The 26,902-nt window shown below is 43.1% G+C and overlaps 1 protein-coding gene across 1 annotated transcript in view; it reads right to left on the reverse strand.

The window, feature by feature from the left end:
- Positions 1-2,517: 2,517 nt before the first annotated feature.
- Positions 2,518-26,902, reverse strand: part of ALG9 (ALG9 alpha-1,2-mannosyltransferase) — a 29,330-nt gene continuing 4,945 nt past the window's right edge. Inside the window, exons 9-15 of the mRNA XM_034069575.1 lie at positions 22,136-22,258; positions 20,139-20,293; positions 17,894-18,023; positions 17,012-17,159; positions 16,571-16,700; positions 12,851-12,981; positions 2,518-4,336 (exon numbers count right to left, since the gene is read on the reverse strand). Of these exons, the coding sequence (XP_033925466.1) occupies positions 4,213-4,336; positions 12,851-12,981; positions 16,571-16,700; positions 17,012-17,159; positions 17,894-18,023; positions 20,139-20,293; positions 22,136-22,258 (941 nt within the window). The 3' untranslated portion in view covers positions 2,518-4,212. The remainder of the gene's footprint in view (positions 4,337-12,850; positions 12,982-16,570; positions 16,701-17,011; positions 17,160-17,893; positions 18,024-20,138; positions 20,294-22,135; positions 22,259-26,902) is intronic.

Raw genomic sequence — 26,902 nt, forward strand, 5'->3', positions numbered from 1 at the left:
ACCAAACCCCAAGTCCGGTCCATTCACTATCACTTGGAGGATACACAATCTGCTTTAGAAATCATGTTCCCCCATCATGCTTTACAGAAATCTCCTTTATGTTGGCAATGCAACATGGAAGTGCTTCCCCATTCCTATGGAGAAAAGAGCTGCCAAACAGCAGCTGCACCCTTGACATGACAGACCAGCTGTCAATATGCCATGTTACCTATCCTAGAACAACCAGCTCCCATGAAGATCTGCCAGTCACACCTGATAGCTGGCCTGGGGCATCCTCAGCTAAGTCAGCCTGATGCCTTCCCAGCCTATGCACAGGCTTCAACATTTCATTAACAGCTACTCATGTCCAAGGTATCTGCCCCACATGCCTCAAGTCCTTAACCCCGCTTCTTCACATACATTCTCAGCTCCTGGCTTCTAAGAGAGTTTGTTATTTCAAGTTATTTTCCTACAGAAAAAAAGACAAAAAACTTCAAACAGGAAAAAACCTTGAGTCAAGAAAAGCGTAAGTATCATCCCTGTGGAGATGCAGTGTCCTTTTTATTCTCCATTTAAAACAAGAGTAAATTCACATTGAACACCCTTGGAAACATGGCTGAGTCCAGGAGTGCCCTCTTCTAATGCTGCCCTGAGCCCAGACAAACCTGTAGGTGAAGATGACTAGCTTACACATGCACCTGCCTTTGGAGCCGGTTACAGATGAACCCCAAAACAGGCAGAGAAAGCAGGAGCAAAACCGAAAGGGACCTTAAAGCTGCTGCAGCAGACAAGCAGGGAAAAAATAGTCTTGTGGAAATCGTGACTTCCCTCAGCCTATTTCTGACAGTGTCAATCTGTCTCATTGCTGGTGCTTCCTCAGGGACTCTCTACCCTGGTGCTCCTTGTTACAAAGACTGGATGAGCTCAGACAAGATGAAATTCACTGGGTACCAGTATTTCACCGCAGCACTTGTCCAACTTGCAGTGCTCTTTGCTTCGGTTTAGAGAGATACTGCCAGCAAAGAGGAATCCAGAAAGACTGTAACCACTGTACATCCTCTGCTTCAGACACCTGATCTAGGCAGTCACCACCAAGAGGTTGTACCCATCTGTTGATCTATCAAGAAACCTGCTTCTGTCAGTGTGTCAGATCCGACACCAGCAGCACTGTAGAAAGCCATCTAGATACCTTCTTTTCCAGAAGTCAGAAAGGAGACAAAGGTAGGTTGCCTACACAGTCCCGATGTGTTACCAAACAGGTTTGGTTACAACACCCCTCTCTGCCTGAGGCAAGTCGAAGCAGGGAATCCAGCTGAGACAGATCAGCAATTTGTGGTTTGACCCTTTACCCACAAGCTCACAAACCACAAGACTTGATTTATTTTCTAACAAAGATCATAAACTAGCTGTCCCAAACCTGCTTCCTCACCATGAGATCATACGTTAGCTTTCATTAGGGTCAAAGCAAAAATAGGAGAAAAACAATAAAACAAGAAAGAAGGCCCTGCCTCAATCTTGCTAACAAAAGCAGACAAGCAAACTACAAAATACCTTTTAACATGTTTTGGTTTGGATGCAGCTCCACCTTTTGGCACAAACTTCTTTGCATCCACATCCATATTCAAAAAGCAAGATCTTTCATTCAGCTAAACTTGAGTCAGGTAGGCAGTTCTTAGTCTCTTCCTCAGCTTCCAATGCACATGCTCCTTGGGCTTGTACTGCTCAGTCCATCAAGTGTGGTTATTTCCTAGCAATCTCCTTGCTACTGATATCTTTATTTGCTTAATCTTAGCCCTGCACAGTCCTGACTTATGAAAACATAAGGGAGCATTAATATTTCAGAAGTCTCACCTATGGTTCAATTGTTATGATAGAAACAAAAATTAGCAGCAATTCCCAGTGGTCTCAGATGGGACTGACAGATTACTTACATGCTACATCCTGGCTGCCTGGTAGCACTACCCCTGACAATTATGCTTTAGTAGGGATTAAAGGAAGAGAGGCCCTGGTTCTTTCACCTGCTGCCAGGAAAGCTGGTTCTGTGCCAAAGACTCACTAGATGAGAAAGAACTTGTAGGCAGACTTCACGTGTGACCTTAAATGAGTTGTTGGGACAAGTTCTTTGCAGAACTGAGACTTCCCCATGGAATCAGCATTAAAACATGACCTACTCTTGTCATCAAACAACAGCAACAACCTTCTCTTTCACTGCCTCATCTCTTTAGCCTGCAAATTCTCCAGGTGGCAGGATGGACTCCACCTGTCTGCATGGTAAGCAGCAAAACAGAGTCCCTGCCTTGAAAGTCTGGTATGCAAAGCTCTCCAGCTGTCCACTACCTGTAGCTGCACCTGTGTTTAATACCATTGGCTGCACTCCTCTGGAAAACATTGATAACTCCGAATTACTGACAAGTTCTCAGTCTCCCACCACCACCACAACCTGGAGAAGAAGGTGGAGCTGCCAGAGTCATTTGAAATGGTTGTTTACTGTACTGTCTTTTCACATTAAACATGAGGTTACAGGCTATGACAACACGGAACAGTCACACAAACAGCACCAGCGAGAGGTGCATTTGTTTCTTTATTTGATTTAAGGTCGGGATTAGCAAAGGGAGAGGCAACAAGCAGGGCAAGAGTTTTGGTTTTGATTTACAGGCACCATAAAGCCCTGTTCAACACATGTAAACTTTTATGAGGGGTAGAGCCAGCTGGAGGTATGTGGGGGAATAATACAAAGACAGACACTGCACCACTGATCTGCAATGTGACTCTGAGCTTCCAGACCAACTCAGCCAAGACACCAGTTGCTTGGACAGAAACCTTGACGCTCCACATATGACTCTTATGAAGGGCAATATTTTGTTTCATTTGATATTTTCAGCCCATGCCTTGCTCCTCATCCAGTTCCTCCTGCTTTGTCCCAGTAGTAGGATGTTAGATCACCACCTCATTGGTAGAGCCTGCCCTTCACATCCTGCTCAGCTGTTAACCTGCAGACTAGCCAAGAAACAACCCTAGCACAGCATTCTGCACCTGGACCAACACATGTATCTTCAGAGGCACATGCTTTACTGTTTGTACCCTGACAGCTTCCAAACATACAGATCTGCTTCTTGATCCACCTGCTCTGTCACCGCACACATACATCAATCTAATCACAGTCACAATGGGGCACTGAGCTTGTGCAGCCTTTTGGGAAAAGGAACTTCCTTTCTGCTCCATCTCCTGCCATCTCATCCCCACAGAGTTCCAAGGATGTGAGTGAAAACAACTCCATCTAGTTTCTGATACTGCACGTTTTAAAAATGGAGATATAATAAATACAGCATTGCTCTGAAGCATATTGTACTAATTTAACACATACTGTCTATTCTGGGAAATAGAACTGAAAAAAAAAGGTTTAATCCTTCTTCTCCTCTCTGGATGTTTCCAGAAATGTTAAGATGCTGTAGTCTAGAATCCAGAGGATATTACAGATATCTTTACAAAATTATTACAAATAGCAAACAAACCCTTGGTTTCACACGTAAAACCCTCACTCTTGACTCCATTAAAGCAGATACTGATTCATCTCCTAAGTTTGAGGGGTTTTCTCCCAAAAGCACATCCTTGAAAGTGTTTCCTGGACAGAGCAACTTCAGGCTGTTTCTGTCATGCATGCTACTTCCTTCCTTGAGGCTCAGTGCATGGCAGGTAATTGTCTCTCAGGTGTTTTCCTCTTCCCCTTGTTTTTGTTAAAAGAAAAAAATCCTAAACGTTGTTACCTGAAAACAATTCCACAGGAGAAGGTGAACACTACTTAAGCAGATGAGGACAGTGGATGTGGGGCATTGGAAGAGGGAGGCTGAGCTGGATTTTCCCAGTGCCCGACTGTAACCTGGAGTAGAACCTCACAGTCATTCCTTTTCCTTTTCCATCTTTCTCTCCACTGGTGTAATATATAATAACACAGGGAGCAGCAGGGATAATACGTTCGTAGGTGGCTGCTGGATTTTCAAATGGTTTCTTACCAATATGTTCCGTGTAGGCAGAGCAGAGACCTGACACCGAGAACTGAAAGCAGATGATGCACCCTTTTTACAGCTGGAAGCTTGCAGAGTGAAATCACTTCATGGGGAATCTGTGTTCATGAATCTTATAAGCACAGTCTTTCAAAAAGGGGACTGACGATGGGTTAGGCAGCTGTCCAAGAGTGTCAGCAGATGCCCTTGATTTTGATGCCCAGGTGTGGTGTTAGCCTCCCATTTTTTTCCTGCTTTGCTTCAACCTCCGGGCTTTCAGAATAGTATAGTTTGCATACCATGTGTACTGCTCTGAGAGGAGAGGGACGTAGAATGCACGCAGCAGCTTTGAGGACCTGCAACCAGAAAGGACAAAAACAAACCATCCTTAAAGTGTTCATTTGCTTGTATGGTCAAAATGGTACAAATGAGGCTTTGCAAAAGATCTGGGCTGGTGAATCAGTGACATGAGGAATGCTAATGATTCAGGCATATAAAGCCCAGTTCCATTTTCTCTTTGTCAATGGGACCGAAGCTGGTTTGTTCCAGCACCACCAGTTTAAGAGAAGCAGCCAGCCCAGTTTTCCAGCATGCTGATTGTCCATTCCAGTAGGGTTAGGAGGGAGAGAGAGCAGGAAGGTGTTATAATTATTGAAAGAAACTTAGATCCCAGATATCACCATCCAAAAAGCAGGCAATACAGCCCTGTGGGCCTTTGGTATCACACAGAGAGACAGGCCTCCTGTTCCTCAAGGCACACTATGAAGGTGAAAGTAGCAAGGCTGCATTTAGCTCCTAGCATCTCCTCTTCTCTATCCCATCCTTCTGGCTGCCTATTCCTCCACATGTCTGGAGGGCAGACAGAAGCTTTGATGGGCACTGGCATTTTGAAGTTTTGCTCTTGTGTTGAAGGTATTGAATTAAAGAGGGTGGACTGCTCTAAAGCCTACGAGGGAGTTTGCTGCAGGCTGCCAGCATTCACTCCCTGCCCTGCTGGTGCTGGGAGCTGGCATTTCACAGCACTTTGCAACAATTGGACCACTGGAGTACTCAAGCATGGAGGGTTTAATGGCTCCATCAAATTAGTACTTTTTGTTTGGCTGCTAATTGCTGGAGCTGTGCTGAGTACATTTTAAATGCATGTATTCTCTTACTGAGCAAACTAATAGTACAATCCAGGTTTAAATGGGAAGCAGACAAATAAAATGTCCTTCAGCAGCAACACTGAACCTTGCTAGAGGCTTGCAAAAATTGAGCAACTGATTGAAAACACGGCTGGAGCAGAGTGTTGCTTACTCTGCATTGAAGGTTCTGTCTTCAAGAGCAACTTGTTGGTAAACTATCCACCCTTCACAGACATAACTCTAACTCCATCCACATAAAGCTTGGAAAAGCAGCAGCAGCACTCAAGTTTGCTAAATGATCAGGGATGGTACAGATCCAGCAGGTATTTGCTGGTCACTGCAATTCACATGGCTTTGATGGTAACACAGCCAACGTTCTGGATGCTCAATTCTAGTCACTTTTTCAGAAGAAAGCTGAAATACGTTTGGTTTGCTTATTATAAGACAGCACTTCATATCTTTCAAGAATGAAGCCTAAAAAAACAATGGCAGGAACTGCCACTGTGAACTACATCTCCCTGGAGGCTTCTAGGGTTCTTAGACAGCCTTGCTGTAATTAATCTCCTGCAACTTGGAGTAAAAGACAGTCCAGGAAAAGACTGGTGGTACCTACTTGCACTGGCATAGCACCACTCAGCAGCAGGGCCCAGTTACATCAGATGCCATACAAGCACAATGCAAGGCATTTTTGTCAGATGAAACCTTCCCTCTTTAAACAAAGAGGCGGATTAAACAGTATTCTTCCCATACTGGAGAGGGGAAACTGAGGCAGAAAGTATTATCTATCCTCAGAGAGGCTGAACAAGTCTGAATTCCTAACTGTGAGATTGCCTCCTTTCAACATCCAGCATCTTGAAAGCCTGCTTTTTGCCAAACACTGGGCTGGTGCTTTAGGATATGAAAATGCTGATTGCTTCACTTGGAAGAACAAAAAGCTCAGTGATAATACTTAGGCTCTTTACAAATTGTAAAGCACCCAGTGAAGTTTCTAAATAAAAGGATCACTGGAAATGGCTGCTCTTTGTGAATTCCTGAGGTGCTGGAATCAGAACATGTTCAAAGCAGAATCTCTTAGTAGCAAATAACTATGCAGAAGATGGTAATTTTGGTGAATTCTGAACAAGGAACAGTTTTTGCAGCTGTCATTTCCTTGTGCCTGGAAATTGGAGGTCAGCCCTCCTGCCAGTCACTAGAAGCAAAGGCATCCCTTTGAAAACAAATGCTTGATTTGCCTCCTCCATCTCTTGTGGCTAATGAACATCATGTCACTGCTGAACTTATTCTGACATCCCCTCCTCTGAGCTTGACAACCCGGCTTTGCTACCTTGGCTGTTCTCTGTGACTGGTGTGGTTTCACTTCAATTCCCTTTAGCAAAGCAGAAGAAAAGTAAAACAAGAAAAAGCAATTGTGTTCAAGCTGCTTGGGATGCTGTTTACAACACGGAAAATGAAAAATAACATGGAATACCAGCTTGCTGCTACCTCCTAAGGTACAGAAACTAGCCCAAAACCCCCAGAGCTCAGGATGTGTGTTTGGGTTAGAATGAAGTAATCTGTTGAAATAGTCTTGTGTGGTTCAGCTCAGGGACAGAGAGGAAGGCAGCACGTTCAGCTCATTGCTGAGGTCCCAAGTATACAGTCTGTAGCACTGAAAATGCTTTCAGTTGCTCAGTCAAGACACAGAGCTGACAGCACTCAGACAACAGCATCCACTTCACATCCTCCCCTTGACCTGGATGCATCTACATACTGGCTGCTTGCCCAGGCCAGCAGTGTAGAAGCAGTGGGCACCCAGTAATGGTGGGTCTAATTGCTGGATGAAATAAAACTACACCTGTATTTACCCTCAGTGCTGGTGTCCCTCACAGCTCTGCAGAAACACCACTATCCTGGCTGTACTTCCTCCTCTTTATACTATTTGTGAGAAGCACTCCTTATACCTTTTACTTCTTTAGCGTTCTGAAATACAGGCCCAATGCAGCTCACATGATTGTGCTCATGTGGTCTTTATGGCATATATTCAGAATGTGCAGGATTCAGCTTTTGCTTTTTAGAACAAAAGGATATTCCAAGGGCTGATAGTAGCAAAACTATCCTCCCATATAAGCGAGCTTTGTGTAACTACCCTGAGTTTGCAGACAGCCTGAAACAACAGCTCTAAGCAACAAAAGCTCTCTACATGCTCTTAACTTTGCTGGTAACTCAGCCCTTACTAGCAGCAGTTTAAATGTCAGTGTTCACTGCTTCACAGTTTACATCAGCAGTAAAATAGGAGAACACCGTTTGTAAAAAGGAGAGGCAGGAATGACTGATGGGAAAAAATACTGAGGGTGGAAAATGATGAGAAACATAGAGCAGAAAGATAGCTGCTCTTCCCACCAGTGGATGTCATACGTAATGCCAAGGTACTCATGACAAATAATAATCCGGTGAATTAGTATATAAAGGCCACAGCTGATCTACAATCCTGTACTCCTCCCCCAAAACAAGTACGTGCTCCTGGAACAAAGAGCTGTAAAATTCATTTAGCCAGAAGAGACCCCAAAAGTGAAATGATGTATTACTCAAACTGTCAAGGAGTTCTTGGTTTCCATCAGGTGTTAGTCAGGCTGCTGGTGCCATAGAAAAATGACTCTTCACTAACAAGACTTGATAAAGTGAAAAGGGAACAGGTTACATTGGTTCCAATTACCCAGACTAAGGATATAAGATGAAAAGAGGCAATGTAAAAAAGAGGCATCTGAAAAATAATAATGTTCACATGCTCAGAGAATCAAATCTCAGACAGAAAAATATGAAACCCTGAATATGGCATGGTAAATGGGTAGCACCAACATATGTGCTCCAAAGCTGTAAGGTCAGCCTTTGCATTTGTTCAGCAGCAACTTTCTCACTGAAAGGAGATTCAGACTGGACACAAGCACAAGGCTGCTCTCTCTGCTGTTGGTAACTATACAGTAGCAAAGCCCTGGATGCCTGCTTTCAGCAGCAGCCATATCAGAACCATAGCTGCTGATGCACCTACAGCTCACAAAGTCACGACTGAGCTTCAGATACAGACAGGGAACTTCTACCTCCCATCACCTTGCTTTGTCAGGCTCAGCAACCTCAGACAACAGATGGCACATGGAAGGGGTTGGGATGGTGGATGACAGTGAATATATATAATATTCTATTTGCATTTGCTTCTAAATTTGTCGCCCAGAGACTGGGAGTGTGTGTAGCCTTAATCAGCATAGAGCTCTGAAGCAGCATGTTGGTACCAAGATCAAGGCCACAATCACTCCAAGCTGAGTAGCCAAGTGTATAGTGCCACGCTGCTGGAACACAGATGCAGCAAGGCTCCTTCAGTGGTGGGTGTTAGGCTGGAGCTAATCAACAGGCAAATTCTGCCCAGCTCTTGCTGTGCTCCAGACACAGGAGGTATCCCACATTCCAGGGGAGGTCTGAATTCTTTTCCAGCTTTTTTGTTTCTAAGGGAGTGACTGCTGCAGCACTCAGAGCAGCTCCCAGTTAGTATACTGGTGCTCATACACCAGTAGGCTGAGAAGAGCTAGAACCACAGTGCCATTTGGTACTCAGAGTATTTCTGTCAGTTACCTATCAGACTTCAGGAGAAGGAAACTCAAAGTCCTGTTCTACTAATGTCAGTGTAGGCTCTTCTGGAATGGAAGCAAGGAGTGCTAAGTGAGTATGTCAGACTGACATAGAACGGAAGCAGTCAGATAAATATAGTGGTGGGAGATATTTCTAAACCGCATCTTTTAGCCTGAACTTCTTACCCCAGAAACAACAGAAATCAGAAAGAAGCATGAGAAGAAAGAACAGAATGGAATGGCAAAAAGAAGAGGCAGGAGGAAGCTGAATGTCTGTCACATGGGCAGGACCTAGTACCTTTAACTATAGGCATACACAGGAAACTCATGCTCAAAGCTCTCTGAAACCCCATTAATGTCTGTATTTCCTCTATGCGTTAAATTTTGTACCAACAATGTACCTAAGAAGTAATTTAGCCACTCGTAAAACAAAAGTAGGGAAAACATGTCATGTAACATGGAACAAAGCACCATTAAAGGGAATGAAACAAAGCCTTTTATCAAACAAGGGTAATGATATGTTAGAACAACGTGACCGAATCATTAATTTTGCACTAAGAATATGATTTTTTTGCAGTGAAAACCCAAGCGTTTGGAGTAAGCAGACGGCTCAGCCTAAAGAGCTGGAAAATATGTGCCCCTCAGTGGGGAGCTGTAATATATTTCCCCTTTTCTGTGCCAGATTCAGAGTACTCAGCCAATATAGAATTAAATGGACCTTGGCAAAGCAGCTTCCTGAGGAGCATAATTAGCTGGTGGCTTGGAGTGCTCTCTAATTCAATTAGCAGCACCATTTATCAGAGCCAGCTGAGATTTACATTTGCACTTGCTGACGTCAATGTGAGACTTGCAGTGGGTCCCAGAAGCCTCCAGTTCAGCAGGAGTGAATTGAGCTGCTGGGGTCATTTATTTTCAAAGAACAAGAGCTGGAGTTTGGGGTTGGGGGGAGGTGTGTGATGGGAATTTCCCCCCCAGTTGCTCCTTTCTCTGCAGCCACTGAGCTACAGACCTGAAAACTACACTGGCAGCTCCCCTCACGGCCCAGTTCTGAAGTGACACTTCTGTTCCACCTTCCCTTTTGTTAAACAGGCTGCATTTTCATCGTGTTTTGTAATTCATTTCATAAATAGCAGGGGACATTTCACAGTTGTGTGAAGCAGGTGCCAGATTTGAGATGTGTCATTCTCCTGAGCTGGGGAGAGGGGTGGTACATGCTCAGGGATGCAAACCCTCTGTATGGATGTTGCAGCAAAATGCCAATACTCAGATGCAAAACAATGGATAGGTATTTACCTGCAACTGCTATTATAGAGCTGAAGCTCCTCACTCTTTCATTCACTGCCAACAAACTCCCAGAGATTAGTGGGAAGCTAATAAACTTTTAGTTCAAGTGGGAAACTGCAACATAGGGAAGATTTAAGAGACCTGGACAGAGTCAAGGGAGCACCAAGGTGCAGCTGAACACCTGCATCACTCAGCCACCCACCTTCTCTCCAAGGGCCAAACTACAGAAAGGAATATAAAATACATGACCAAGTCAGGCAGGTCATGGTTTCTGGCTTGTTGTTCTTCTTCAGGCAGAAGAGAATCTGTCAGACAAGCAGGGTGACAAGATGAGGAGACACTGCTGGTTCTCTCAGCACCAGTGGTACCCCCCCCAGGTATGTACATGCCCTTCTAGTCTTTCACTAGCACTGTGCACTCAAGCTGCCCCACCTGCCGACTGCTGAAGGGACAGAGCCCAGCGCTCCAAACTGCAGGAGCTCTGAAGGTACTAACAGCAGGAATGGAAATCAGACCTGCTGCTATGGCAACCTGGCCTCCTCCACTGGTGAAGGCACACCTCCCCTCTCATCCAGCTGTGAGCCGTTGATAAGGAACAGCATGTAGAATTTCCATGCAGAACAAGAACAGGAGCAGAGAAGGCTGACAGGCGACACCAGCAGGGCTAAAGTTCTTCCTGCCTGATCTCCTCCTGGGACACGTTCTGCAAACCCTCTTTTATTCCAGTCTCCCACTAGTGCAACAGCATCTTTTGTTAAGGAGGACACAGCAGCTAGAAAGATCCACTTTCCTCCCCATCACCTTTAGATGATCTGTTCTAAGGTCTAGTCAACTGCATAGCCAGTGAGTATGTTCTGCTTTCCCCACCCTCAGTATTCTCCCTTTACATCTCATCATTACAGGGTCAGAACACTCTGAAGTTTCAGAATCTCACTATGACTCCCTGCTGCTCCACGGTGAGATGCTACCTTTACAGCAAGCCAAGCTTCAGTGGTAACAGTCACATACACTCTCCCTTCACAAGCCAGACATGAAGGACCACGCACAGAAATCAACATCTCTGTATTGAGTGGGTTACCAGATTTTGGCTGTGAGCTTGCAGAGATAGCCAACAAGAAGCATACAGCTTAGGAATCTAGCTGGAGTTTAGATCTAAATGCAGCACACAGTATCATATATCAAATCAAAATGATTGTACAGGTTTGCAGTGCCAAGTTCAGGAATATATTACCAGCCTCAGTCTGGCAGGAAGTACTTGGACAGCATTTCCCCTAGAAGTACAGAGCTGCACCACCATATCTACCTATGTATTCAGCCAAATTTGTAAGAAGCAAGCCAGATAATTGTGCACGGCAGGATGCAGGGGTTTAGCTGTAAATAGGGAAATTCCTTAGGCCTATCAATTTGCCCTAATAAGAAGGAAGGTGGAAAAGAAGAAAGAAAAATGTCATGAGTGACTTGCAGAAACAGTATTAAAGCAGTGCAGAGAGTGACAAGGACTCAGGTCATTACTGAGCTCTGTGTTTAACTCCAGCTTAACTCCTTGCACTGATTCCAGTCAGCATTACAGCCCCATGGTTAAGCCAAGGTAGCTTAAAGGGTCACTTGGACATGACTCAGTACCTCTGATTGACTTCAAAGGACTTTAGATGCAGTCCAAACAATCAAAGCTTGGCTGTTTAGCAGACAATAGCAAGATAAACCAGCTTTAAAAACACATGAATGTGTCTTAAAAGCAGAAATGCACACGCAGGGCTACAAGCTTTGCACAAAGAGTCCTTTGCAAAACTCTTACGCAGATGCTTCTTTTGCCTCATTAACAAGACTCATTGGGCATTTCATTCTCCTTCCCTAAAGTCCTGCCCAAATGTAACATCAGGTCTCCTGGAAAACATAGTTCATAGAAGACTTTGCCAAAAAAAACTTGTTTGTGTCAGCAAGCTGGGAACACTAGAACACTCCTGGGAGCTGCTCTAACCTTATCACTCTTTCTCACTGTTCAGCTGCTTTTACCAGCCCCTCTCCCTGGAGGGTCCTATTACTAGGAAGTAATAAGGTCTCACATAGAAAATAGGAGGGCACTGAACTCTGTTAGTGTTTTTTACAGAGCTGTCCTGTTGTGACAGACACGTGACCAGAGCTTTAAATGACTTTATATGAAATAACCATCTCCTTACAGCTAAGAGTTTCCATATTTGCAGGAATATATTAACAACATTATCAGTCTGACAACCCTGATTCCACCCCCTATTAGCCTGAAGAACAGCAATTACAATCTCTGCTTCTCACAGAAGTTCATGTTGTTCAGTGAGCAGCAGAACTAACAAAAAACATATTCTAACACAGGTCTCTCCCATGGATTCTCTGAAGCCTAATAAAGATGTGACCCTGCTGACTTGATGAGACTGCCTCCTCTCTCTGTCTGCCACCTTTCATAAAACTTTAAGATCTCACACTCTTTGAGACTGACTCACACCTGTCTTGAATTTAGCTGAAGCAAATCAGCAGATTCAAAAGGCTGTTGGAGGAAACTACACCTCATCCCCCTAGAAAGCAAAACTAAAAACATTACTTCAGCAAGAAATGCACATAGAGGGTTCTTTTCAAAACCAATCCTTCTCACCACCCTTCTCAGCAAGCTTCACCCTTCACAGCAACCTAAGGCATCGATTTTGCAAGCAGAAGTCTGACAAAGGTTCCACTGTAGCCAGCAAGCTAACTTTACTGGAAACTAGATTACAAGCTAGCATTTGCCAATATATCTTTCCCCCCTATATAGAGCTACTTTTCCAAGCGGATAACTGAACAGAATTAGTTCATAGACTTGCCAGTCTTTCTCCCTCCCTCTCAAATACGTAAAGCATACCTGGAAGCATCTAGGAATGGCTTGTAGGCAATGGTTACCCAATCTTCTTTGTTGGCAGAGTACCTTGGCTCCCTTGGGGTTTCAGCTGCTGTATCCAAGTCCACCAGATAGTGGCATTTGGAAATGTCAATCTGCAGGAAGACAGATATTTGTGTGTTTTATTCCCTGTAGGCTCCTGGTTGTGTATGTTCATTCATACAGGCTGTTACTTATCAATGAGAAGGGGTTAAATTTGTAGCAATGGGTGAAATGCTTCATGCAGGACACATGGTAAAATATTTTGAATGTTTTCAAGTAAAACCTTTCTGGGGGAACACAGACATTGCTGGTCTGGTTACAGGAGAAGAGCTCTAGGGTCCCTCTCTGAGGAAGCACCACTTCAAGGGAGCAGCATCACACGAATGATGTGTGTGACTGCCCAGCTAAATGAGCTGTGGGCAATGTCCTCAGAAGACTCACATTATGCAACCTTCTCTTTCCTGCTGTGGAGAGTGCTCTTGGGTATGAACAGGATGTACTGTTCATTTACACAAATACCCTGTATCCTCTCTGGCTAACAGCCCCCTCCCCACAGGTACCCCATAGCTGCTAAGGAATAACTCTGCCAAGACAATACAAACTTTCAGCTACAAAGACAACCTGAGCTCCTACCAGGACAAACTGTATTAGTATCCATTAGAGGTAAGCTTCATACAAGGTAGTCCAACAAGAAGCTACATTGTGTAGAAACCTCTGCACTGAGTGTAAGACATCTAGAGGAGAGAACAGGTTGCAAATACAGGCTGAAGTCCTCCTGTTGAAGATCTAATTGTCTTTAAGTGATCTGTGTCACATTTTCAGAAGCAAACTAATTCCAAGCCTAACACGTTTAAAGTCCACCAAGGTAGCTATATTATTACAATGCAGCAAAACGAGCCCCTCGTGGATGCAGCAGACAGCAGCAAGGCTGAGCTTTTGCTGGCATAATGATATTCAGCCACAGGAGCAAAGCAAGTTCTATCAGGTAGATACCATATGGCTCTGTGGCATCAAAACTGAGTGGCAAATGAGATCACACCATGGGAAACTCAGCTGAGGAGAATGTTGCATCCACTTGCACTGTATGAGAGAACTTTCCAGGCTCTGAGAGAGGTTCTGGCTCATTAGCAAAAAGACTTCCAACCCATTAACCAAGTTTTTCACTAAGTGATGTAGAATCATTCGGAGAAAGACAAGTTACTGCCTCAAGCTCTAAGGCTGATCTCTCTTCTGTCATTCTAAATGCTCCCTAAAGGGTTGGTACTTCCAATGCATAGGGATTATCTGCCAGGTGAAAGAAAGATTTCCCTTCTACCACTGCCAGTAGAGCAGAGTGCATTATTTCAAGTTATGTTGAAGCTAAGGATAACATTCATCCTGGTCAGAGAGCAAACAGAGCACCTATGCATTTGTTTGGGGATTTACGCAAGACTTCAGAGGTACACAGACCTTGAAGTGTTCCTTTGTAGAAAGAAGTCAGTCTTAGTGAACAGAATTGCAAGGAATTACATCCTGTCCTCTTCTGATCTCCCTTCCTTTTCCTCCTCTCATTCTTCCTTTATTTAATGCAACTGCTATGCTAAGTGGTGGAGAACTGAATTTGATCACATCCTTAATAACAGGAGTGGGCACAGTATAGCAGAGATGAAGCTAAGAGCACAGCCTGTTGCTCTACTGCTGTAGCTGAATGTGTCTCAGTGGTGTCTGGATGGATGCTACCCTCGCCAGTCTGAGTACAACTGGAGCTTGTCTGGTTGACCACAGCTAAAGTTCAACTGTTTTGAGCAAAACCGGAGATGTTTTACTGATCAAACACATATTTCAAAAATAGGACCAAGCTTCAGGTGGCTTCTACCATTCAAAACAGTGATAAAGGCAATTGGAAAAGAAGTGAAAATAGTGGCTCAACAAACAACAACTCTGAAGGCTTTTTGGCCTTACCTACTATTCCTGCTTGGATACATCCTTGTAAGAAACAATACTCCTTATCTCTTTCTTAGCAGTTTCAGAGACAAATGCATCTCCCAAGTAGGACAAGTACAAGTAAAGTGCTGTTCAACATGATTAAGGAAGGAAGAATTGCAAAGCAAGAAGATCAAATCACTCTTTTGCCCAGTGTCTCATAGCAACAGAAACACCGAGATTTACTCTTCAATTTTCAAGCAGAGCAGTAATAGATACACCTGAAACTGAGAGATCAGTCCTATTTCTGCAGCCATTAATTGGTTTTCAGCTCCATGGCTCAAATAATCCATTTAAACGATTTGTTTTCTCCCCTTTAAATGACCAACAGACTCATGCTGTTTAGATTTAGATGGTCCTTTCCAGTGGTTGTTCACTTTTTAGCTTCTAAAGCAACCTGGGTATGTTTGCACTTATAAGCTCTCTCAGCTTGAAAAAGAAAAGAGATCTTGTTCCCTTGGTGTTATCAGCAGGTCAGAAGGAAGAGTTTTAGGACTCCATTTAAAATTCACATGTTGTAGCTAACTTCTAATGTCCTCAGCCCTTTTGCTTGCATAAGAAATAATAAAATTGTAGGGTGACATTAAGAAACAACCACGAAACAAAAGTGTGTTTTGCTCCATTAGTCACAGGCTGCGCACCAGCCAGCTGTCTGTGCTAAAAATATGCCACAGTTAAAGATTTGGTAAATTAAATACACTGCAGCAGACAGCTTCTCTCAGGTGGGAACACGCCTCCTTCCCATTTCCAGTAACTACATAATGAGGCTCAAAATAAGAGCATTTTAACCCAGAAGACTCATCCCTGCTTTCACCCACAAGATTTGCTCCTGTGTGACAGTACAGTATCCACTTTTATGAGCAGATCACAACGTGCTTGCACAGTATCTTAACACTTAGGAGCCACTTAATGAAGTATGTTTACCATCTTCAGCCAGATCATTCATGTAAACCAGAGACCTGGTCCGCTGCATGTGGATGCTTCCTATATACTGACAGGTATATAGGTACCCTCCAAGGGGCTAAGGGAGAATGAAGGAAACATTATGCATTTCTTGTCAGTTCCTCTCATTCAGCCCTCTGGACAAAAAAGAAAGGATGACTAAATCCCTACTGCACTGCAAAGAATATTGAGTGCACTGCTAAGATGTAACCTGCTCAATAATTTTAGAGAAGTCAGTTGACAATAACTTTACCATTCACATGTGTGCACTGGTTTTGTTTAGGTAATGCAATACAAGCTAGCAAAGTAACAAATTCATAACACCAGTATATATTTACAGATTGCCAGTGAAATCACTGATGGAATTGTTTCAGTGAAGTTCCAAATTAAATCCTCCTTCTCAGTTGCAATTATGGTGTAAATATTTCTATTTGGAAAGAAAGGAAAAATTAAATCCCAGCTTAGTGACAAACACTTTCTGAGGGGATTTCAGATTACTCATTCAGTTCACTTTGCTGTGATCACAGTAACACACTATCCTAAACCCAAAACTGCAATAAGTAAGAATTATTACTTCCACTTCTCCTTTTTTATTATGTCTTTAAATGAAAAATAAGCAGATGAAATGCAAATAGAAACCCCTCACACAAATGGGGAAAGTTCCAAGTGCTGCAAAGAGCTCATCTTTTTCTGTAACTTATACAGTCCCACAGAAACAAAATGGGGAGACCCAGTCATACGCATTATATTAATACAAATTATACAGTAAGTTAAAGAAAGCAGGAATATAATCCTTACATATCGAGATGGTTCTTCCTTGTTTTGGTCATTCATATCAGTGGGAATGATCCGTGTGGCCATTGGTCCCTTGGCAAATGGTTTTGGTAACTGGCCTCTGAATTCCGAGAGGATAAACTGGAGCTGCCAACTGCAGAGAACAGTGTCAGAAAGCCCAGCAGGAAAATGCAGGAGCTAGTAACATTTTGTGTTGAGAAACCCAAAAGCATAATGAAGGACATTTCATTCCTGAAGGTAGGCAGATGCTAGAGGAGCAGTCACACTACACATTCTCAGCAGCTTGTGGCCAACATAGTCTGATGACAACAAACTTCAGAACCCTTTGTTTTGGATAGACTGGTGTCACCGGATACACAAGGTCTTGAAGGTTACTCCCATAAATAATTCTTATGAGAAACACCTCTTCTTATGAATCTCACCAAATTACATTAAATGACTTACTTATCTGGCAGGAGAAAGCTGCTTGGAAATCTGTACCACTCCTTTCCCACACAGACGTTAACTGGTCTCCCCTCTGGCACAGTGTGAATGGTTGGGTCAGAAGCAATCCTGTGAAATTCTGGGTAGAGATCCAGAGGCCCATGGTAGCCTACAGAAGGCAGAAAGCTTACTTAAAGGTAAAGAAATAGGTGATATTTACATGTTTTTGAAAGACTACAATAAATTGCTCATATGTAACTTTTTAACTGATAATGTCTTGAATAAATTAACTGCTCTATGCTAAAAAGTGGCTGAATTCCAAAGCTCCCCCTGAATTTCACAGGGCTTGTACCCTACCACCCTTATTCATGTTCTCCTGTCTTGACTGTCAATGACTACCATCAAACAAAAAAATATTGATGAGAAGGTTCACTGCATGGCTTTGATTCAAGAAAGTACTTAAGGACCCTATCTAATCCATCTACATTAGGACACATGCACCTAATTACAAGTTTTAAATGGGAAACTGCTTTTTTACAGTATCTACTCTGATACCATCTGGATACAGGTTTTATACCAGTATAGTTGCACTGGCTGAGGGTGAAAAGCAGCAGATTTTTCACTAATAAGATTCTCGTAATTCATTCATATGCACATAATACATACATACATTCATACATACTTACAAATATACACATACAAGTATGCCTATACACAGACACACATGCAATCATTCATTAATGTGACCATTAAAACTTACACCTTTCCCTCAATAACATCCAAGGTTACAAGGTCCCTTATCTCTACTGTGCTGCTACAGTCAAAGCAACACAACTTTGGCAGGCCTTAAGATTTGCCAAGACCAATACCCAAGAAAGCACAGAACAAATCTAATATACCAACCTCTGAATAAGGCAACAGAGCGTGACAATGACAAAAGGCCAAAGAGAAAGACAGTCCCCAGAGCCAACCAGTTGGAGGAGACTGTGTAGTGTTCCAGGCGGTAGCGCTGGAATATGAAGTGGTAACATTTCTGAGGAAGGATTAAACACAGAGAGAGCATCAAATTACTTCAACTGTGGTATCTTCAGCAAATTTCTGTTTTCCATAGCACTTTTCAGCAGTGCTGCACCTCCCACCAGGTCTTTGATCTTCATTTTTTCCCTCAGACCAATGAAAAATGCACAGAACTTCACATGGTTCAACCATTTTTCTTAACTGATAATCTAGGGTCTTTAAAGACATTTTCAGCTCTTTTGCCTAGGAAAGCCTCTAGTCAAACTGAACTGTTCTCTACCAGGGCTCCAGCTTGGCTGCTCCCAGGCGAACCAGCAGCAACTGTCCCTTTCAGACACTTCTGTAGTACTTGCCTACATAGACAGGCCTCTTTTTCAATGCTGGACTGACTTCCTCTCTAACAGAAGGTTCCATGACCCAGATTTACTGAGTGACCTATGATTGTTTGCCCTGTCTGCACAAACTACAGCTTTGAAGTGGATAAAAATACACAGCACATTCTGCATCCACCTTTAAACATGAGCCACTGAAATTATTATTAAAAGGAAAGCCCTTTAGGTTTTACTATTTTAAAAGCCTTTCTTGGAATATCCAGAACTACATCCATACTTGGCTTAGTCCATCCCTCCTCCTCTGCCTTTCTGCAGGAGTGATTATTCACTTCCTATCCTAATCTTGTTTCTGTTCCTCGTCTTGTTTGCATTTTCTCATAACAGCCAGATCCACATGGTTTAGAGGAGTAGACTCTGATAAGCTTGTACTGGTAAGCAATCAGTTCTAAAATCTCAGCTGGATACTAAATACTGGACAACACGTTATCAAACTGTTAAAATATGCAGGACAGAAATATACCACAGATCTTCCTAAAGCCATACTTGGCAAAGGTCCCAAATCACTGCCCTCGATGAATGTTTTGACAGCACATAGCAATTCTCAGAGCCATGAAACTGCTGACATTACAGAGCTTGACCCTGTATGAATGTAAAGACTGAAACTCATCTGAGGTGCTCCAGCTTAGCACTGCAAAGCATCAGCAGTGACAGAAGACCAACGTCAGAATAGCAACTGAACAGGGAAAGAGTTAGAGTGATTTGAGGGATACAGGAAATGATGGTGGGGGGCCCAGGACAAAACAGCCATCAGTGGTGGTGCATAGCAGGACAGAGGAGTAATAGCAGAATGAGGCCAAACAGCTGGAAGAAGCTCAGAGTAGTAACTGCATTCCTGCACATCTCTAACAGAGGAAAGATGAATAATTTTCTTTACTCTGTGAAGTGTTTCAAGTGATATTTACTAAACATCCAATTTTTGGCTCTTCCAAATGTCCAACACATTTTCCCGATGCCTAAACAAAATCACTTTTCCTTTTGAAAATCAACAAAGGATCCTTACTAGAATACAACAGAATGTATTTCCTACATATACACATTCCTATCCCTTAAAGCTTGTTTAACAGCAGACAAAGAAGGCACAATGCTACAGTAAGTTACTAATCCTCATGACATCTCTTGTATGTTGTTTTTTATTGACACTACAGCACCACAACTTTTCCTCACCAGAAATTCCCACTTGGGATGAAGTCATCATGAAATAATGAGTGGCAAGGAAATCTTCTCAACCATTTATCATTTCACTTCTGATCACCTTATAAAGCCATGAAATCTGATCTTTTTTTGCTGGGCTGTTAAGCAGTCTGCACTGAAATCCAAGATTATCAGATGAGCTCATTCTGCATGACACTTGGGAGGGAAATCCCAAACATTTTTGCTTTTACATCACATCTTACAGAGGGCTAATAGTTTTCCACATACTCTCAATCAACCTGCAGAGGCAGATTATGGTTCAGCTTGTAAAATCAGCAAGACATACACAGTGTTAGAACAGCTGTTCCTTTTGCTTCCAGAGTTTGAACATCTATCCGTAACACATGGTTCAAAGATAAAACTGTACCAGCTAACATACTAAACACAATGATCAGAAGTTATGCATAGGACAGTCCTGAACTATGTAATCACTACAGACTGTGTCACAGACACAAATATTCTGCAGATGCCCCCTTACTTTGGGGCATCAGCTAACAGTTATGCTTCCTAAAGGCTCATTAAAAAGAACATGTTCCACTTAAACTTACCTGAAGAGCAGAGAGAGCGACAGCACCACAGAGGCAGATAAGGGGATAGATGGGAAAGAGAAACCTCTCTTCTTTGTGGGGCTGACTGAAGAAAATCATGATCCAAATGTACATAGGAGCTAGTGTCAGCCAGTAGGGACGACCCAGATTCTGAACTGAAAGAAACAAACACTCAGCAAAGCAGTCATGTAAGAATAAGGGGTTGATCCTCATTCTCACAATCAAAATTCCCTTTCTCAAACCCAAACCATTGCCTTCAGACACAAACACACCACATTCTGAGCAGCTGTGTGCTAAAGCCCAGGTAACATGTCCAAAGAGTCAGTACAGAATTCGATCTAAGGATTTTTGTACAATGCTAACAATTTCAACAGACTTTAGAAGACGAAAAGCAGAAAATAAGGGACTGTGTTACTGAATTCAAGCAAAAGACACAACCCATCAAGAATTTGCATGTCTAAACAGGCAGCCAGAAATACTAGATTTCCTGCTGTATATTATGGTGCACATGAAAAGACCAGATAGGATCTCCTCTGAACCTACCCTCCCACTTACAAATGGTTGTTTAGTGACTGAAATTTCCACTTCCTTCATTGCTTCTTTACAAAAATAACAGCATGAGGGGTCTCAGAGGCACCTTCTGCTCAACAGAGGAAATAACTGATTCAAAAATAACAACAATTACCCTGAATTTTAGTCACACTGAGGAGGGTTCTACAGCCCTGACAATTTTCAGTCCCTTTTCTACCCCCTTGGTACTCCCAACAGAAGAGTTAAACAATTAAGCTAACGGCATTTCACAGACAATAAGAACAAAGCACTTGGGAGAATTGTTCCTGCTGTTAAGTACAAGAACACCAAGTGAACAGCAGGAAATCTTGCATTTACAGGATCTCCTATTGAGTTTTCACTGGTTTCTGACAGTATGTCCCTTATATCCAAGGAACGGATATAAGCAATAAACCTGTTAATGTAATTTTCAGCAAGGATTATGATGCTTTTGTTTCTTGCATTCAGTAAAATAATGAGAGTAAAGCACTAATTGGACCGATGAATCTGGAGGCTGCTGATGACACTTAATGAAGCTTCCCTAGGAAAACAGTGAAGAACTTACACTTCCTCAACACCTTTTTCTTCTCTAGAGTCAATTGCCAGATGTCATGTATTTAAACTGATGGCATTTTATTTAAGAGAAAGCTCAATGTGGATTAGGGAATATTCTGTCTCCTCTTTTCTCTACTCTCAATGTACCCACACCTATGGGAAGACTTCCCAAAGCACGTGATATCAAGATTGTACTGCCAGAGCTTAAGTTCTGCAAGCTGAAGAGTGCTGCTCCCAACAGGGGCAGGAGCAGCAGAGGACAGAGGATGCCTATTTGTAGGCTCTGCCCCAACAATCAAAAAGGAAATGACAACTCTGTTCTCTCAAACTGCTGCAAAAACATCATTATGGCAGTGGTATAAAGGAGCAATGGAAGAGGCAGTAAAAGGTTCCCCAAATAACTCTAAAGATTACCATTTTCAGTGGCAGATAAGATGGAAACAACAATGGGTACTTAGTTTCCTTCTCCCTTAAGATTTCTGATGGGGTTATTTCTAATATGTTTGCATGGCTGGCTGATAGTTATGTACCATACAACTTGCTAAGCTTACTCTGGGTATGGGTAGTTCAGCCTTGATAACACACTGATCCTCCTGAGTTGGAAGCAGAGAACACAGGAATCATCCTTAAGAAGAAAAATGTTTCTGCCTGTTTGCAGACAACATGTAAGTAGATGCATCTCACTGTGCACTCTTTCTACAGAGCAACTCCAACTGGAGTCAATATTGGACTGAATAATAAGCACTAGGAACTTTCCTATTACTCCAAAGACTTTCTGTGAACCTAGTTTCACTTCCAATAAAGCAAAGCTGCTCTTTGGCAGGAAAGCTCTCCCTTTAGCAACAAGGCTGAGATCTGTCTGTGCTTGGCTCTCACAGCTGTCTTGCACTCACCATGAAATTTCTGAAGCAGACACTCCATGAGACAAGTCAATGGCAGCACAAGCAGAGCCAAAATAAATGCCACGTTGAAATTCAGAAAGCCATTGATGAAATAGAAGGACCAGGGTTCTGTTCCTAAAGGATGAGAAAAGGAAACAAGAGTTTTTAGATACAAGCATGCATGAGATCTATGTGTAACAGCAGCTTCATTCCTTCTCTGCCTCACACAAGCCGAGATAATCAGCAGCAGACATCAATTCTCCCCATTGCAAGCATAGTGAAACCAAAGGATAGAAAGGGTGTGGACAGAACATCTTGCAGCTGGACAGAGGATGCAGCCACATGGAATAAGCCTGAGCCATCTCAAAGCAGTCTTATTGTTCTACCCTTCACCCATAGAACTACCATAACAGTAGCGTGAGAGTTAGTCAATACAAAGGCACCAGAGTATCTCAAAATCATGGCTGCTCACGAAACTTCATTCTCTTCCCTTTCAGAGATTACCATTCTTTTCCTTTCTTTTTCACTGGGTCATAGTCATTATTACACCTGCTGCTCATGAATCACAGGCCACTCTAACAGTCAGCCTTGCCCAGCAGAGTTCTGTGACACAAAACTACACAGCAAGCAATTGGAGGCAGAAATCTGTAGAACTAGGAAATTCTACTCCCAATTAATTCTTTCTAACTGCAGAGAGCTAACAGAGGAATAACACAAAAACCCACAATGTTAATAAGGGATGGTTGTAATTCTGCAGTGATGACGTATGCTCCATGTTGGCAGAACAGGAAAAGAGTTTACATTCACACTTCACCCCAGCAAAGACTCTGCCACTAAAGTTCATTCAGATGCCAGTTTTGGTGCCTCCTTAGAATCAATGCTATTTAAAATATCCCTGCTTCAATTAGTTCTTACACTGTAGCTGCAAACAGGAGCAAACCAACTAACATGACACTCTTGAGTATTTGTTGCAAGCTTCAAATGATATTAATTGAAAGAAATTCCACAGTCCAACTGTCATTTATTTGGACTCTTAATTCAGGATGCTTAAAACCCTGAACAATGAGGAATGCCAGTTCCTCTCACACATTTTCCACTCTCTCAGTGTGATTAGCTCAATCAGTCAGTAAATGACACGCGGGGGCTTTAATCACTGCACTGTTGTGACATGCGTCACATGCCACAGCAATTTCCTGCAATCAGAGCCACTTAAATAGGGTCCATGTTGAAATTAATCAGACAACTGAAAAGCAGCAAGGAAAACCTGAAACCTCTGTAGCTCCTACAGCTAAGTATTATTAGAAGCTGCACTAGTAATGTCAGAAACATGTCAGTGGAGTTACTAAGGCCAAGTCCAAGCAACAGAGGTTCATTTAGGAAACCTTTAACTATAAGCACTGAAGCAAACAGCAATTACAGATTTGGATTTTGAGGATTAGGGGCATTTCCTCCAAATGCCTCTTAATTCTTTCAAGTCCTACAAGAACAAAATCCTCAGCCTGTGAAAGGCTGAATATGGGGTACTGTAGATAGAAAGATCATGCCAAACGATGGACATGACAGTTACCTGTATGGCAACATTCTAGAGAAGGGGGAAGGGTCATTGTTACTACTAGACTTTGTTGGGCACTTTCCATATTTGAGGACTGCAATTCTAAATAATCACTGTGATAGATTGAACACATACAGAAAGCATATCATTTTAGGACTAAAGCATCCTATCCTTCCTAGAGATGAGGGCTGCTAACTGTGACATGCCTGTGAGGGAAAACCCAAGGCAGTCTGGGCTATCACACTGCAAATCTCTCAGTAGACATTTAGAAAACGTGTGTGCAAAGGAGGCTTTGCTTTCTTCCCAGCCCTGCTGCCTCCACAGATTCTCTTCTGAGACAATAGTGCAGGTTTTCAAAGACTTACAGCAGGTTAACACAGTTCGGCCACGCTAGTAACTATGTCAGTGGAACGCTAAGGCCAGTCCCTATATGGAAAAAAGGACTGGACTCGGATTCTGTAGCCTGCTTCCCCACTGCCACTGCTATGAACCACAGCCACTTCATCACAGAAGATGCCAGAATGAGATAGAAAGCTTCTTAACCTGATACAAATTGTGACCCCTCTGGTGTTTTCTGGCTACAGTTAAGCTGCACAGCCAAGCCCCAGGTCTTTACAGGACAGTATCAAGGACAATTCTGTCACCCTTCCACCTGCCCTGGCTGCTATGGCAAATAAAGGAAATTAACTATGGCTTTCTCTAGCCTGTTCCATGATTTGGTAGCCTGGGTCCCTGCAATGACAGGCACTTCACGAAGCACACCTCCTACACAATCCAGATACAGCCTTAAAGGCCCTGAGGTGTCCTGAGGGGCTCTGCTAATAAAGGGGTCAGCTGGTCTGAAGCACAGCTTTAACAAAAAGGCGACTTTCCCACTTTCTCAGGGTTGTTTTTTCAGTGGGACTGAACTGCCCTTAAGAATTAAGCTCTGGAACCTCCTTCTCCAATGAGGGATTTTCTTCTCTGGCCCAGGAAAACAAACAAACAAAGAGAAGAACAGTGCACACAGGCAAATTAAATAATTCAGACACCAGGCAGAAAGCAATAGGCTTGGTCACTGTGATGACTCACCCATTCAGAGGCATGCAGTCTCAATGCCTCCCAGGGCAAAATGCTTTTATTCTTGTTATCCACAACAACCCAGAGTGAATGTGCAATGTGAAACAAAGAGCAACCCCATGGCAAGAAGTCCTGGCCTAGAACAATGTCCTTCTAGCAGGGAGGGACACTAAAGTATTTTCCATGCACAGTACTGTTGGGAACATGGTTCCACAGCATCACCTTCAGACCATGACACAAGATTTAACTTCTTGCCACATGCTAGAGCTGAGCAGATCTGGGCTGTAGGCAACACAGATGAAAGCAGTGGGAAGGAAGAACACTGTTGCCCAGTCAGTTCATGGCACTACAGTTCCACAGGGATAACCAATTGTCAGATTGAGCCAGAAACCAGTTTGAACTCTGTGCTCTGTGACAGGCTCTGGGAACACTTCTAGAAATCAAACTGACACCCAAGCTCACAGAACTTAACAAACCACCATGCTGCAGCCTGACCACAGCAATAGTGAGGGCACTCAGGACAAAGCAGAGGAGTTTAGAATAGGTTTAGTAGAATAGGTTTAAACTATGGTGCTCCACCCTGTGTTTGTCACAGGCTAAAAACCTGCATGCATGCAGGAACTGTAGCTCAGCTGTTAAGCAGGAACTAAGCCACAATAATTTATGATCATTCTAAGCAAGCCTGATTCAATGCAAGTCTAATAAATAGTCTACTTTCTGCATTTCACTTATTTTCACTCTGTTTAAGAACCAGGACTCAACAGAGCAAGATGTCATATAAATAAGCTCCAGCACCTTCCCACCTGAGCTGAACAAAGCTTTCCAAAGTTCCATCACACTGCAAGTCACAGCCAAGGCTGATTACAGGAAGTGGGACCAAACTTTTGTCATAAATTATGCATACTTAGAAGAAACGTACACAGAAACACCCCAAAGCCTCAGAATCAGGCCTAGGGATATAGGCTTAGAAGCTGCTTTCCCTTAGCTGGAGAAATCTAATGCCCCCAGGGAAATATTTATTCCATAGACTGTATTTATCCAGAAGTGTGTTGCTAAAGGAAAAACAAACAAATCTTAACTCCAGAATGCAGGCAAAAGGAAAAATACTGTGGTGCTTACACTGAACATGATATGGGTTGATGACTCTACAACCTCCAGCAGCTCCTGTTCTCATCATGTGAAAGCTGGGAAATCCTAGCTCCAGAGCCAAAAGGGATTGGCCAGACTCTCATCTCCCCGGTAGTGTTATTCCTCCCAAGTGTCTTGAAGCTCTCTAAACACACAGCGTTGTCCTGGCCGCATTGCATTAAAGAGCAATTTCAAGCAAGCTCTTTTACTAGCCTGAGGATGTTATATGAATGTCACTATGAATAAAACACTTCAGAATAGATTGGTCCCTGGAGGCTTCTGGAAACAACTCATGAACCACTGTGGAAAAGGTCAAGCAGAAGCCCATGCCAAAACCTATCAGAGACAAAGCCTGGAGTTTACTTATAGAAAATTCACAGCAACTGACTTCAGAGCCTTCCTGCAGAGATGAAGAAACACAGCAAAGCAGCTGCTGCCCTGCTGTGTCACAGCACAAGTAAGAAATCACCACTCAGCACCACCCAAAGCAGCCCTACAAATGAACCAGCAAATATGGCCTGGAGGGCACTGCAGCCTTGCTGCTAACCACTGTTGAATCCCTCCTAGGAGATCTCAACAAGGCTGAAGCAGATGACAGATGACGCAAGGACCCTACACCCTGAGCTCCCTGAGGTCTCTGCCAGTCTCTCTGAAGCCCTGCTAGAAATGTGACGCTTTTCTGCTTTTCAGCTTCAGAAATATGATATGAACAACTTAGTGCAGTGGCAGCTCCCAAACAACACAGCATTGGCATCAAGGTTTACTGGCCATTTAGGATACTGGCACCTAAAGAGTTACAGACTCTGCACTGTCATCCCCTTTCCCAAGGTTCTGCATCACGACTGTGAGGAACAGACAAGAACTCGAAGCTGACAAGCACACACACACACTGCTTGCACCCACAGCACTGACATAGCATCCAGACACGTTTGCTACTACAGTTCTCTGCTGTGACCCTAAGACATCTCACGACGGGTTACAGAACTTGAAAGCAAACAAAAGCATCTTAGCGTGGAGAAATCCGACAACGACCTGCGGAT

The sequence above is a fragment of the Melopsittacus undulatus genome, chromosome 15 (assembly GCF_012275295.1).
Source record: "Melopsittacus undulatus isolate bMelUnd1 chromosome 15, bMelUnd1.mat.Z, whole genome shotgun sequence".
In the NCBI taxonomy this organism is placed as follows: Eukaryota; Metazoa; Chordata; class Aves; order Psittaciformes; family Psittaculidae; genus Melopsittacus; species Melopsittacus undulatus.